Source organism: Cyphomyrmex costatus, unplaced genomic scaffold (assembly GCF_001594065.2).
Source record: "Cyphomyrmex costatus isolate MS0001 unplaced genomic scaffold, Ccosl1.0 scaffold123, whole genome shotgun sequence".
Taxonomy (NCBI): domain Eukaryota; kingdom Metazoa; phylum Arthropoda; class Insecta; order Hymenoptera; family Formicidae; genus Cyphomyrmex; species Cyphomyrmex costatus.
Genome location: NW_017275207.1, coordinates 6,016,810 through 6,032,001, shown reverse-complemented (window position 1 = coordinate 6,032,001; position 15,192 = coordinate 6,016,810). Strand labels below are relative to the sequence as shown.

Genomic DNA, 15,192 nt, shown 5'->3' with positions numbered 1-15,192 from the left:
ATTTTCTGTTATATATTTAACTACGCACAAGATTTTCTTATGTATTGATGTTTTTCCATAATTATGTACATTTCAACGTTAAGTGTTTCATCTGAAGAGGACCAGATTTGGTGGTCGAAACTAGTAATGTAATTAACATCTGTTTTTTAATCGTTACATTTATGTAAATTTTATAAGTTCATTTTAGAATATATGTATTAATTGTTTGTTAATTTACTTTTCGTTTGACTCTTACAATGCCATTTCCATGTTTATAATGTTTTTAAAGAAAGAGTCTTTTATTTGTTTTATTTTTGTTTATATACTATGTATGTAGATCCCTAAATGTAGGGATCTACATACATACTGAGTAGCGATTCGGGTTCGACTCCCGGCCGAGGTAATATTTTTCGCGAAGTAATTAAATAATTTATAGATTTTTGATATGTCATTCATAGATTTTAATATGTCATTCGACATATTATTAAGATCCAAGATGCAATAAGCATCAAAACTGTTAGATTGTTAGTTAATTTAACTCGTGATAGTACTGCGGTAGTTTATTAGTTTGCATTTTGTAAGTCTGAAAAAAAAAGTTGGCGCGCATTTAAGGATCTACATACATAGTATATAAATAAACACAAAAATTATATTAGAAGCATCCAAGATCCAGCTTGACCGTAAATGGCTTATTCTCATTGGTATCTATATTAAACAAATAATTAGTAAACTATACAAAGTTCAGAGAACACTTTTAGGATAAACATCATGTATGTATGCCATGATAATATGTAATCACAGCATAATTTGAACAGTGTTGATATATTCTTCTACATTTATTATATGGATTTAAAGATTTACTCTAATCACAGATAAAATTGCTGAACATTCTTTTATCCAATGGGTGCATCCAGAAGCATGATCGCTTACTGAGCGCTCATTGAATTCTTGTAGCTGTTTGGTTTATATTTTTAGATCTAATAGAATATGCCAATAAAAAAGCTCACTGAATGCTCAGTGAGTGATTGTGCTTTTGAATGTATCTATTGTATTTTTTGAACATAGCCAATATAAGCAATATTACAAAACAAAACATATCTTACCAAACGGTCAGCGTAGAATTTGAAATCACTCCTTGTAGTATTCCTATAAAATAAGACCTATCAATAAATAGCTCTCTTAGATATTTTCAATAATTAATCTACAAAACAAGTAATTTGATAAATTTATAATTCTTTCGAAAGTATATAACTACAGATTAAATTATTGCAATAGGATTGGGATAGAAACAAGAGAAGTGATATATGGGGAAGAATTAAAAAATCAGTTAATAAACAGGAAAAGAAAGGTACAAAGACTATGGACTGTAGAATTTCAAGGGCAAGATATACAATGAAAACTTAGGAAAATGGAAAAGAGGAGATGAGGTTAGAGCTTTGTTGAAATTAAGATCAGAGAATTTGAAAGAAAGCAATAAATGTTAGTTGGAAGAAAGTAGCGAGAAATGTTTATTCTGTGATGGAGAAAAAAATTTAAAGCATTATGTTGAGCAATGTACGGTAATAAAAGAACGATTGATTAAATTATGAGAAGAAGGTATGAACTACTACAGATTCAAGAAGAAATTAAATAGATAAAATATATCCATTTATCTCATGATGAAAAATATTTGAATACTTATGACTACGATTTAATACAAAGATACTTACTTATCCCGCAAAATGGTTTGCAACTCTTTCACTTGGTTGTTGCAGGGTAAAATCTTTAGGTTAGTTCCATATTCGTCAATCTCATAATTATCATTCTGCAACTTCACCGTGGTGTCCGCGCTTCCCATGACGAATGCAGACGAAATACGAATGCGTTGCACCACGTGTCACAGACACAATTGTAATAGCGACTGATAGATGACGATTAGCCCGGTATATTTTATTATCTGTATCTCGCCATAATTACCATTGTCGACCCATTCAGACTAGAGATGGGCGATTCAGTTCGACTTTTTGAAGAATCGTTCTTTTCGACCTCGATTTTCGGTTTTTTGAATCAATTATCGTATCGATTACGTTCGCACATCGATTCTTTCATCGGAAAATTGAATCGACACAAATGGCTGCGTTCAGCAGACTCAACAGTTTTGCAACCGTTTTATGATTCGTCTCGCTGATTGGATTATACTTTTAGATCTAAAAGAATAGTCCTATCTCAGCGAAGAATCATAAAACAGTTGTAAAACTGTTGAGCCAATGGCTGCGTTCAGCAGCTAACTCTATCCTTTTTAGTTCGTGGATTTATCAAATTCGAACCAATTCAAATTCTTGTCGCGGCAATCGTAAAGTTATGTTCAAGTCGCTTCGTGTTTTCTTGCGATCGTTTGAAATAATCTCGCGTTCGAAAAAATGTCGCGAGTGCATCTCATCGTAAATTGTCAGGTTCGTCGTAATATATCATGATGTATTGAATATCAGGTATGTAGATCATTATTTGCCATAAGACTGTTTTAAGTACATAACAAAAAAATATCTTAAGATATATGTTATGAGATGTTATGAATCAACAATTAGGGATTAGTATTCATAGTCAAGGTTTTTATATTTAGGACTGTAGTATTAATTTTAAAATGAATCAAAGAACTACATTATTGGCATCTTAAGATATTTAAGATGGTCTTAAAGTAAGAACCAACTATAAGCGTAATAAATCTATAAGATGGTAAGGAAACTACTGATGAGGATGAAATAATGCTTGAGAACAATTGGAATGAATGAATATAAATGTATCATTTTATAAAAAGTTTTTTTTTATTTATCATATTGATAATTCGTGTTGTATGTATAAAACTACTCTCTAATTGCGTTTGCGTGAATAGCAGCTATTCTCTCCTAAGTCGGGAACGAAATATTCTCAGCAGTAACATATACATTGGGCGCTGTCTTTTTTCTGTTTTTTTTTTTCCTTCTCTTGCGAGGCTCAACTAGATCAGTAGTATCTACAATCGTTAATGCCGAACGTACTTCGTGTAATTGAGATCATCATCTAGCGTATGATAATTAATATTTATGTGCAAACGTTCGGCCGCGAAGTTTTTACAATATCGAGGTAAAAAATATGCAATTTTTGGGAACTGCTGAGCTAGTTGATGATGGATGGATAAAACTTTGTCGGTATCTTCTCTATAAAATTTTTCTTTTACTGTATTTATTATATATATATATATATGTATATATATATAATATAAAATTATATACATATATATATATGTCAATAAGAAATACTATACTTGTTGAGTATCCATAATATTATCTCTAGGATACGATTTATTTTTAATATTACACTGCTGTTTGGCCCTTGTGTCCGGTATTTTTTTTTTACCTTTGTTATAATTACAAACTTCTCTCTTACACACAACTGTACGTATATTCATATATATATTCATATTTATATATTTATATTCATCATATAAATTATATAACACATATATAAATATAAATATGTGTATATACAGGGTGTCTGATAATAGATTAACATCGCTTTATAAAGTGGATTAAATTGAAAATAGGAAAATCCTGCACCATTTTATGTTTTTTTTTATAATAATTAAGAAATTTTTAGTCTAATTAAGAAATTAATTTATAAAGATTCTACAATATTAAGTGAAATAGACTGAGAAGTGTTTAAACAGACAAATCAGAATTAATGTATTGAAGAGATATATAACATTAATAACATTATTAAGATGAGTACCCCAATTCTGTAACTCTTAACGATAGTATTGGTATAGTGTTGTCATTACAAAGATATTATACACATGGCAAAGAAGCTACGCGCACAACGACAACATATCGTAGAGTTAATACCTATTTTACAATAGGATCACAATCCATAAAAATTAATTAATCATATAACCGATTATTTTTTTCATATTTGATTGTGATTGATCAATTTCTTATGGCTTATGGCTTGTGACTCTATTATCTAGAACAAGCATACTATAGAACAAGTATTATAGAATCAAAGTACTGATCTATTATTCTTTATAGACATCCTGTATATATTTATATCTACTGCAATTGCCATTGTGTGCAGTCTGTTGTATTTAAGTTCTTCATATATCATACAATCTGATTTTACACAGCGTCCTCCTAATATTGTCATGATTGGCAAAAAGACTTTTTTTTGTCAAATCTTTGCAATGCGTTATAACGAATGCGAACGTCTTAAATCACGATAATATCGTAACATACTACTGAAAACGGAAGACTGTATCCATAGAATAGCTCTCTGCTTTTGACAATTTAAAAAAAAAAAGATAGAACTGAATTGTGTCGGTTAAGTGTGTCTCTCTACAGCTAGGTTTCTCTCACATGAAAAATTAAGCAAATTCTTTCATCGCGTGTCACATACACACACACACGCACACATACATACGCACATACAAATAAAGACAATTATCACTGAGCTACAGCAGAAGTATCTCATTCAAGTATGTAGAAATAGCTTTTATCAAACATAAACATAGAATAGTCATTTTTTAACAGGCAAATATTTATCTTCTTGTAATTCTACTTTCATATTATTTCGCTTAAGTCGACTTTTATATGCTTTATTACAAGTATACTATATACTCGCACGTTCTCCCTCATTTTTCGCTCTCTTCTCTCTCCCCTTCCGTTTCTCATTTTCTTTACGCGTTCTGCATACACACCAGATACACATCCACACGCACACACACTCGTCACAACAAAATATGATTCTTTCTCTTTATATTTACAGCATTACTTTCGTTGCATCTTCAAAACAGTATAATCAAACTAAGCATTTGTGATTTGAAATATTTTAATACAAATTCAGTGTTCATTCATCGTCCAAAATACTGGCTAATATTTTCTGATACATCATCACTATTATTGTGCATGATAAAATATACACATTATTATCAATGATTTCAATGTTACAAATGTTTACAATGAACTTTATTTTAAGAAGGAAATCATTCCGTAGTTACGCGAATGATATGTGTGCGCATATACAGTATGAGGGGGTGATAAGTTACTTTAGAATCGATAGAAACGTGGGAAGACAATTCTTATAAATTATCATTATATTAAGTATTGCGCGAATTAGTATTTTTTTAAGTGCTCTTGGGAGGTTCGTCACATGCTTTTTCGTAGAACGTAAACAACAAATAAAAAGACTAAGCAATTGTACAAAGAACAATATGCTAATATGTACGACAGTCTCATTAAAGTACCAACAACAGAGATCAATTCGTTTGTTTCGCACGCAAGCTTATAGCTGCATCTTTCACAAGCAACATTTATGATGCATATCTTTCAAAAATAAATATTTTCGTTCCTTGACTTAGTAAAAGAATCATGCTGATTCATCAATGCACCGTATTCTTAATATTTAGATTTCCTCTTCTAGAAGACATTTCATGTCCCATGCTCAAGAAAAACGATTGAAAAATAATTTCAGTACTATATTGTAAATATAAATTTTTAGTAAAATTTAGAGACAAATAAAAATTTATCAATGGCTAATCGTCCATTTTTTTTATTTGTCTACGTATACGTATACAACCAGTGTATGTATAAATTTCAAGTCATATTCCATCTCAAATATTAGTATTGATTGATAGCCTGTATCATACTTGAGAATGTTGTAACAAAAATAATAATTGCGTGATTGGCAAATATACTAATTTTGATAATTTTATAGCTTTACAATTTTTTACAATATCAATAAGCTTTCTTTCGTTATTATAAAATTTGACAATTTTTAAAGTCACTGTTTCTTCATTACACCTATGTTATATTATGATGTCAAAATAAAGAATTTTTTCTTCACTATGCAAGTCATTTTTTATAAATTTGTTTTTTACATATAATATATTATTCACATTCAATAACATAATATAATTTCTCGATTTTTATTATTGAATGTAAATATTTGGAATTATTTTCGTCTTTAAAAATAGGGATACACCGGATATCTGCAAAATATTCAGTATCTAATATTATCTGATATTTTTTTACTATCCAGTCGGATAGCCAAATGTCATTAGTATCTGCTAATATATATTCGGTTAAAATTTTACATTGAAAATTTGCGTTCTTGATGCAGAATTCTATTCTTTTCAGCTGAACTTCTTGCATAGTTCATATTTCCTCTTTTTCTTTAGAAAGATAAAAAAGATAAAGAAAATTGGAAGCCGGGACGAAACGCCAAAAATTAGGTGATATTCTTTGCAATATATTAGAATAAATTAAAGAATTTATTGGCCTTGTTCCTCTCCATTAGTTATAAAGAAAATTATTATCGCTATTTTTCTCTAGCTTTACTTTTTTTATTTTAGGAATTTGTATCAGATATCCGAGAAAATATCTCATATTTGACCATATATAATTGTCCTACCAAATATACATCATTATATATTCAGTGTTACATTTTTTTCGGATAGCCGGTAATTTTATAATCTGGTGCAGCTCTATTTAAAAAAATTATTTGATATTCATAATTTTTTATCGTTAAACGTATAAGGCATGCAAACAATTCATTTATTTTAATGATACTTTTTTTACAAGGAAAAAATTCGCTTTTTGTTTTGACATCATAATATGGTTACATATGTAACAATATGGTTACAATGAGAAAACGGGAGCTTTAATATAAATTTGTCATTGATATTGAAAGAAACGCAAATCAATAAATTCTCAAAATAATATTATGATCAAGAAGATATATGCAAAACAATATATAATATAAATATATGTATATATAATATATATAAACATGTATACATAACATATAATCTTATTTGCCATTTTTCTTTATGATTTGTTAATACATAAAAATAATATTCTTTCTACAAATAAAAACGGAAAAGCAATATTAGCTAATCCTTCTTTAAAAAAATATATCTACAGAAAAAAGATAGCAGCTATATGTATTGCTGATGTTATTTCGGAAATTTCTGTGATGCCAACTGAAATTCTCATTTTTCCGTTCATTGGCAAGCTGTTAAAATATATAAAGAGAATAAAAAATTTATTTTGTGTGATCGATAAAAGCTACATATTCTGTGTGGACGATATATACTAATTAAACATATTAACTAATTATTCCATGATTAACTGCTCTATAAGTAGATAATTGGTCGACTGATGTATTAAGTTTTAAGTACACTTTCATAACCGGGATAGATAAGGCATGGCTATGCTCTGTTCTTAAGTAAGCGCAGAACGATACGCAATACTGGTTGTTCTATTATAATTGTTAATTAAAGATCAACTTTGTTTATAAATCTGCATTCACTACTATTCTGGTGAAAAAAATTCTTATAACATTTAAAAAATTTGTCATATTTTTAATTTATAAAAAATTCTGAAGAAATATCTTACATTTTTTCAGATTTTGAAGTTTTTTTTTTCCAGAAATTATAAAATCAGAAATCTTTACAATATTTTCTAAGATTTCTGATTCTAAGAACGTCTATATAAAAAATTCTAATAAGATTTTCTTCTGTAAAGTATTCCGAATCGAGTAAAAAATCATGAATCTATTTTCATTTGTGACACAGGTACAAAGTTATACATTTTGACTTCAAAAATACACAAATATTTTCTATCTATATGGATAGAAAATTATTCAATTTTACTACATTCAATTCCTTTCTATCCATATGTATGAATCAAGAATTTTGATTCAAATGAATTAAAACAGATTAAAAATTGTCAATCTATTTCAATCTATTCCATTTCTTTTCAATCTCTATAATTATCATTTTAAAAAATTCTGAACTTTATATAAAAGTTCTGAAGAATTGCATCATGAAAAATTCTATTAAGTATACAAAGAAAAATTTTCACCAGAATATAAAGTTCGCACTCGAATAGATTACATCAATCTAATAGAATATAGCACTTTAATGCTATTTGATACCATTTCCGTATTTATACAACGCTTATCATTGTAAAAGTAAATGCTTTGCGTGTCTCCGTCAATTAAACTTTCAGTCTCATTAGCATCTACCTGTATGCGGAACGTACGAATCCGGCATACACTGTAGGCCGCTTCAAAATTCGTTTATTTCAAAACAGGAATGCTAATATGCACAACCTGTATGTGGAAGCATTCCGGTGTAAAATAGAAAAATTCTTTTCACCTTTTGTTAGATTAATGCGTCCTAATTACGAAGAATACAGTCCCCTCACCAAGTACTAACGTCACTAGAGACCTTACATCTGCCGTTTGCTTTTTTTTTCCTAACCTTTCTTATTCTGCGATTATCTATTAATATCCGATTCCCTAAGCTTATGGACTTTATAAGCGTGGAATCTGAAAAGAAAACAGAGGTCTGATTATAATCAGTATAATAATTATTTAAAATAATTGTTTTTCTTGTTACAACAAAAAAAGTAATAGATTATTTATTACTAAACTTACGGTATAGTTCACTGTGCTGACAATTCAGTGATCTCCTCTTAACAATTCCATTAAAAGATTAAACGAGCTGCCTTCTCCCTCGGCACGTTTTGCACTGAGCAATTCTTTTCCTGCTTGACATGTTCTTTGCAGATCTGGAATTCTCAACAATAATTCACCAAATTTGGCAGGCATTTCTGGGTATCTCGCGATTGTGTATTGCTGCAGTGCTTGAAGTGCCTTTTCTTGAGAAGCTCTGACCTTTTCAGGTTCTTTTAATTCGCTTGTATCGGACGTTAATAGCACGATCACCTTGTAAGAAACAAATATAAAGAAAAAATGAATTAATAATGTACTTATTCTTACTGTGTAGCTTACTGTGTTATAAATAAAAAAATCATTGATTGAATCATTTAATCTTCATTCACAATACTGTATTTGATACAGTTATTTAGACTATATTCATCTGATACAAAAGTTATTTTCAATTTTGATGCGAATATACAAACAGTTGTATTAAATACTAAATATGCACTGAAAATGAGAATTTTTAATGAATCGAAAGGGAAAACAATTACCTTCATTGCAACATATTCGTATTGGTCTACTCTCAGTCTTCGCAGATTATTGGTAAAAGTGAGCATCCTCTCGATGCAAGTCGCTAAACCAAGCTGTCTTGCCTGTTCTAGAGTAATCGACTTGCCGAGAGACACTCTTATCTCACCGGGAGTACTCATGCTGCGAAAGCAGCAAGAGAAAAGCAATAACTCACACCAAGAGTTAATCAACAAACAGATTTGATCATCGATTGAAATATTTTTGAATAATGGCAAACTCTTGCACCACTTAACGATCTTATAGAGTCGATGATCCGCGATGTTGCACAGATTAGATAGAAAGTCTGGATGCTGCGCTGAATTACCGTTGGAATTACTGGCAATTTGAGAATTACTATTATTAGTGGTATTGCCATTTGTGGAATGTTGATCGGACGTCCCCGTTAAGGTCGAATCAATGGGGCTCGCCGTTTCTCCCCTTCTGCTATTAGTATCGACATTGCTAGAGTCATTCGACGAACATTCCACTGTACCTCCGTTGTTTCCGCTGCCAATACCGGTCGCATTTCCAGTGCCACTAAGCAATGGGCCACTTCCGGGTCCACCGAACAGCATACTATCACCACCGGTATTGCTTACATTTCCAAGTATCCCTCCACTACCGCTTACCCGATCGTTATCGTTATAATACCAGAGATGTTCTACATCCATGATGTCTTGCAAAAGTTGAGGTACTAAGAATGATTTGTAAGAATGATTTGAATGATATCTAACAGAATAATGGTATTCGCTACCAGCCTGTGCCGGGCTGCAATTACCCGTCGTCGTCAGTTTTTCATTAGACATACCAGCAGGACTGCCAACAAGATTTGGTAGAGTATAGGTACATTGATAAGTGCTTCTACCGCCTCTGGTACGATCCTCCCTGATCGCCTCAAGCTTCATACCCATATTGAGGCACTTATCAAAGCGACAGGCTGGGCACTTCTTCCTCGTGGCCACGGTGACCGGACAACCTGCGCCTCTAAGGCACACATAGTTCTTACGATTCTGGACGGTGCGCTTAAAAAAGCCTTTGCACGATTCACACGAGAAGATGCCATAATGGAAGCCGCTTATCTTGTCACCGCAAATCGGGCAGGGACTGTTAATTAGTTGTTGCCTGGTGGAGATACCCGATGGTGCCGAAGGTAACCTACAGTCTTCCTGATCTTCCGTAACGGGATGGCCATCCGGCGATAATTCTGAACTTGGTACGGAAGAGGACGAGTAATGATGTGCGGCAACTGTGGACGATGCTGGAAGATGCAGCGGACTACCTTGCGCCACTTGATGCTGATGATGTTGCGAATGTGAATGCGGATGTCTCGGCTGCTGGACGGGTGAATGCGTAGGCGGGCTAAGCGAACCGTAGCTGTAGCAGCTACTGGAAGCGTCGGAATTATTCCTCGAAAGTGAATGCGACAACGACAGAGATAACGAAGAAGTCGAGTTGTTAAAGCTATGTCGAGAGAGCGACAACGACGAGGAGGGTATTGGACTACCCGCTCCTAAGGCAGAGTGTCGTGCTGCGTGGGGACTCTGTGTCGGTGAACTGAAGACGCTATACGCAGAATGAATGGCGGAATCTGGTGACGGCACCTACGAAAGTCCAGTGGTTAAAATGTATAGTATACATAGATATAATTAAACACAAAATTTAATGGATTGACAGCTATTAGTATGATTTTTAGCTAAATTGTGTCGTACTGTTACTCACCTGCGATCTGGTATGACTGTGTTTAGTTAGATGATGTCGCGGATTGAGAACAGGACTGTGATTAGGTGTTGAATTGTTGTATCCACCGAGAAGTTTGCCTACGAGAAGTGGTAGGTCACTCTGTTGAGTTTGTTCGAGGTTTTCGATACTACGTTGTTGCTGTTGCTGTTGTTGTAATTGTTGATTGTGTGTCATGGGCAGTCCACCATCGTGAAAAGATCCTATTGTGAAACCTGGACTAGATCGAAAATCCGGCTCTGATTTAATAGGAAATTTCTGTTCCATAGGCCCAGGACTCGTACTGCATACTTGAACCCCCTCCATAGACGTTTCCTCATTATGGTCCTAAATTAAATGATAAATTGAAGTTTTTTAATATATATGTATATATACAATTATATAATTAAAATAAAAATGTTTATATTAAAAATTTGACTATATTATATCACACAGATCATAACATGAATGTTAAACAGATTACTACTGGGTGTGTTTTTATTATATATCTATAATCAAACAGTTAGAAACTTTCCGTTTTCTCTTATATGTAACATTGCCAAGTAATTTTTTAATTAATAATAAAATAAAATTTATTTAAAAGAATATAAATTCAAAAAACAAGATAATCAAAAGGCTCAGTTGAATAAATCAAAAGAAACAACAAATAAAATGCCAATATGAGCCAACACAAGTTATCAGTGTGTACTTTTTATACAATTTATTCGAAATGAATAATAAAGCGTATACGTTTCGACCTATGGTTAAAGTCCTCTTCAGTAAGTGAAATAAAATTACATCCATGATGGTAGCGCATACAAACTATATATTATTAAAGTGTGAAGTAAGAGAAAACAAAAACTAGGCCTGAATTTCTTTATTATTCATTTCGAATAAATTGTATAAAAAGTACACATTGATAACTTACATATGTTGGCTCATATTGACATTTTATTTGTTTCTTTTAATATAAATTCATATTTGGCATTTCTTCATGAATGAAAAATCATATTCTTTGTAATTACATATTCTTCAAAAATTTATATGAATATTTTTTTCGAATCTGGGTTTGAAATTTGTAACAGTTTATTTCTCTGTATGTAAAAGCGTCACATACTTTCCTTTCACTTTTGTCTTAAATAAATATATCGGTCAAACTAGATAAAATTTTTGCAATAATACAATTCAGTAATACTAACCTGATTAGTAATTGTATTGGAAGACATTTCTTGGTCCGATAGTTCACCCTCCCATGACATGGGCCTCTCAGGTTGCTGTTGCGAATTATCATCGCAGCATCCCCCGCCGTCACCGTTTGCGTCACCGTCACCGATCTTGTCGCCATTCTGATTACCCGATACATCGCGTTTCTTCTTCGAACGTAGATTGACACCTCGAAAGTCAATCTTGCTGATCTCACCGTCGCTGTCCTCAGGATCATCGATGTCGGCCGCGTTCGCAGCGAGGGTGCCACTAATTCCGATACCGACACTATGCGGCCCCGTATTCGTGCAGATTCCGCTTGTCGGGACGGCATTCGCGTTTCCACATCCCAGTACCGAGGTCGATACCACCGACACCGTCACGCCGTTTTGGCCCCCGAGATATTTACATACTCCTTTAGCTAAAATCATAGTTGCATTATGTGTAGATCAAATTGTACCACTTTAAGAAAAGGAGCTTGTTCATGAAAAAGTTTTCTAATGCTTTGACTCCAATATTAACAAAACAGATTTGTAAATAATTGAAAAAAAAATTAATAATATATAGGAACTGTATATATAATATTTAATGTAATATATAGATTCGCGGCAATTATTAAAATGAATAAAAATTATATTAGAATATATATAGAAAAAAGTTTAATAATAAATCGAAGGATTTTTTGTTACTGCCAAGTATTCACTTTACCAAGTATTAAAGAAATCTTATAAAGAATCAAGAAATAATACCATCATGCATTTCTTGATTGGGCGGTACGTTAATAGTAGTGACGGATACATTTTTCCCCGTCTCCGTGGAACGGCTTGGACTCATCGTGCAGGACACGCCGATACACGACGAGGAACAGCAGGTCGCGGACGAATTGATCGAGGTGGAGGAGCTCGTCGACGAGCTGGACGTAGAACAGGAGACAGAGACGGACGCTGAAGTGGGAGTCGACGAAGTCGACGACGAGGCCGCTGACGACTTCCAAGTCTGCGTACTTGGCCACCAGCTCGAATCCGAACCGGGACCTGGTCCTGGGCCCTCGCTGGGCCCGTTTTGTTCTGACATTCTCAGCTGGGTACGCTACTACAAGCTCGTGATACGACTCGTGGCCTCTCGATCCTCACAAAAGTGTACAGCATCCTTACGGCGGGCTCTATTATTGTCACCTCTGCAATTGTTATGTATTGTCGTGCGATTGATGCCGATTTCACGTTTGCTCCGTGCCACTAAAAAAGAAGAACGAAATACAGTTCTTATGTGTTTATGCAAATTTCCATTAATTATTATTACGCTAACATTCTCGCAATATCTTTTATATTGAAGACGAAACCTTCGAACGAGTCATTGTGCATCTTATATTAATTTCCACTATTAACGCATCTCCCAATCATTAATCTGATGCTAAAAATATTATAATCAATTAATCAGAGAAAGAAACCGAGTCTCATCTCTTATTATTTTAATATGATTGCTCATTTACAAAATTTAACTCACTCAAAATATTTGATTTATACTAAATGATTTTCCGTTGGTTTAAATCAAATCCATTTTAATGCAAAATTTAAATTTAAAGTGAAAATTTTTTCAAAGTCCGATTATAAAGTTCTTAGATATACTTTCTAATTCACGGTTTGCGCAATAACGTAGGTTTCGCAAGAATGCAAAGTGCAAACTCCTTTAACTACTTCGGCTGAGAAACCAAGTATCGAATCGGTATAGATTTCTCGCATGGATTATTCGCTGAAAATCTAGTCACACAATTAGACGCAATTTCGCGAGCGCTGACACAGTCAAGTCTTTCTCTCTCTCTCTCTCTCTCTCTCCCTCCCCCCCCTCTCTCTCTCTCTCTCTCTCTCTCTTGTCTGCAAGGTTACGCCGATGGCCGTGCCACAAGGCCGGCCCACTTCCGGTCCCGCGGAACCGCCGAACGACCTTCGCGCGGAAACACATGCGTTCACTCACGCCCGCACATGGTGCGAATGCGTGCGGGACGAGTGTTCGGTCGATCACGCGACAAACATATAGGAAAAAGAACAAAGATCGACACGCGTGTCCATATCGCGAATCTTCGATGATCATTCGCGAACAATCGCTTGACTGGAACGTAATCGCTTGGCTCTCTAAAATCTCGAGTGGAATTTGATTTTTTAAAGAATGACAGTTGAGTCGGTGTTGAAAAAGAGTGTCAGTTTTTAAGAGCGAGATTTTGCTCTGCGAGAATTAGATTCCACTTCCCGAAGATTTTAGAAATTTAGAGAGTAGATCTGTTAAATTCGCTATCCCTTTTCAAACTGGAGCGTATTGCAAAATCGTTCATTTAGATCATACGCTCTGAAGCGTAAACTGTTCAGATAATTAAAATAATTTACGCAACCGGTGTACACACGCTGCGTGTATATATATATATATATATAGAGAGAGAGAGAGAGAGAGAGAGAGAGAGAGAGAGATCTGCGCGTAACTCGCAAGCACTATATATTAACGATTAACACCTTGCAACTCATTGACATGTCCTCGAAAGAAATAATTCAGTTCTCGCTGTTTCGCTACTTTACTTATACATATAAAGTACCTTATAGCGCATAAGTTCATGATAGATAGGAGTTTAGAAAGTTCGGAAATCGATTTAAGTTAGTCAGTACCTATCTATCTGTGTATTCTGGATTTTTGAATGGAAACTTTTATTTGAAATTTCGAACCTTCAAATTTATACAACGTTGATTTAAAATTCTTCAGTTAAAGACACCATTCGGAATTAGTATAAAACACACTACAGGAAATGTAGAGTATCGTTCTATAACTCTATCTTATTTTACGCATCGCGACGCAGCGAGCTATTGCAGTCGGGGGTACTATCTTCTTCATATCTGTGGTTCATATGCAGGAGCGCACCAAGTAACGCGGTAACCGTACTCTCTGCTGAGCTAGTTATCGCGGGGTTCAAACGAAACGCACCGCCGACGGCGGTGGTGCCTCGAGAAGAGTAACGTAACAAAACGTGCTAGTTACGAGCGGGACGGGCGAAGTCGGAGCAAGTCGAAGCGGTCGAGCATATCGAAGTATCCCAGGTGTGTACGGTCTTTCCTCGTCGCGAGAGTGTCGTCCTGACACCCGCGCCTCCCCGCGCCGCTGCTCCCAGGTGTAAGCAGCGGCAGGTAGGCCCTCGCGGGTGCGAGTACAGGTCGCATACCGGCGCACCGAGCCGGTCTACGTTTTCGGAAACGAGCGTACACGCTGAGCGAGTGCGAGCGTACGCGGAAT

General features: G+C 34.1%; 2 protein-coding genes across 2 annotated transcripts in view; both read right to left on the bottom strand.

Moving 5' to 3' along the window:
- kri (uracil phosphoribosyltransferase krishah) overlaps positions 1 to 1,940 on the bottom strand; it is a 7,229-nt gene extending 5,289 nt beyond the window's left edge. Inside the window, exons 1-2 of the mRNA XM_018550362.1 lie at positions 1,689 to 1,940; positions 1,083 to 1,125 (exon numbers count right to left, since the gene is read on the bottom strand). Coding sequence (XP_018405864.1) covers positions 1,083 to 1,125; positions 1,689 to 1,816 — 171 coding nt within the window. The 5' untranslated portion in view covers positions 1,817 to 1,940. The remainder of the gene's footprint in view (positions 1 to 1,082; positions 1,126 to 1,688) is intronic.
- A 5,994-nt stretch (positions 1,941 to 7,934) lies between these two features.
- Positions 7,935 to 12,996, bottom strand: Hr39 (nuclear hormone receptor FTZ-F1 beta). Its single transcript, XM_018550541.1, has 6 exons — positions 12,672 to 12,996; positions 11,919 to 12,343; positions 10,723 to 11,067; positions 8,985 to 10,604; positions 8,428 to 8,718; positions 7,935 to 8,319 (listed from the first exon to the last, which is right to left on the bottom strand). Exons 1-5 carry the CDS (start codon positions 12,994 to 12,996, stop codon positions 8,452 to 8,454), a joined length of 2,982 nt encoding a protein of 993 aa, XP_018406043.1. The 3' UTR covers positions 7,935 to 8,319; positions 8,428 to 8,451.
- Positions 12,997 to 15,192: the final 2,196 nt, after the last annotated feature.

What these genes read in the sequence shown, in the direction of transcription:
- Hr39 (XM_018550541.1), bottom strand. Translation starts at nt 12,996, where the DNA reads ATGTCAGAACAAAACGGGCCCAGCGAGGGCCCAGGACCAGGTCCCGGT. An exon ending in CCAATACAATTACTAATCAG is followed by an intron (nt 11,068 to 11,918) that starts GTTAGTATTACT and finishes CATTTAATTTAG; the next exon opens with GACCATAATGAGGAAACGTC. An exon ending in ACAGTCATACCAGATCGCAG is followed by an intron (nt 10,605 to 10,722) that starts GTGAGTAACAGT and finishes GGACTTTCGTAG; the next exon opens with GTGCCGTCACCAGATTCCGC.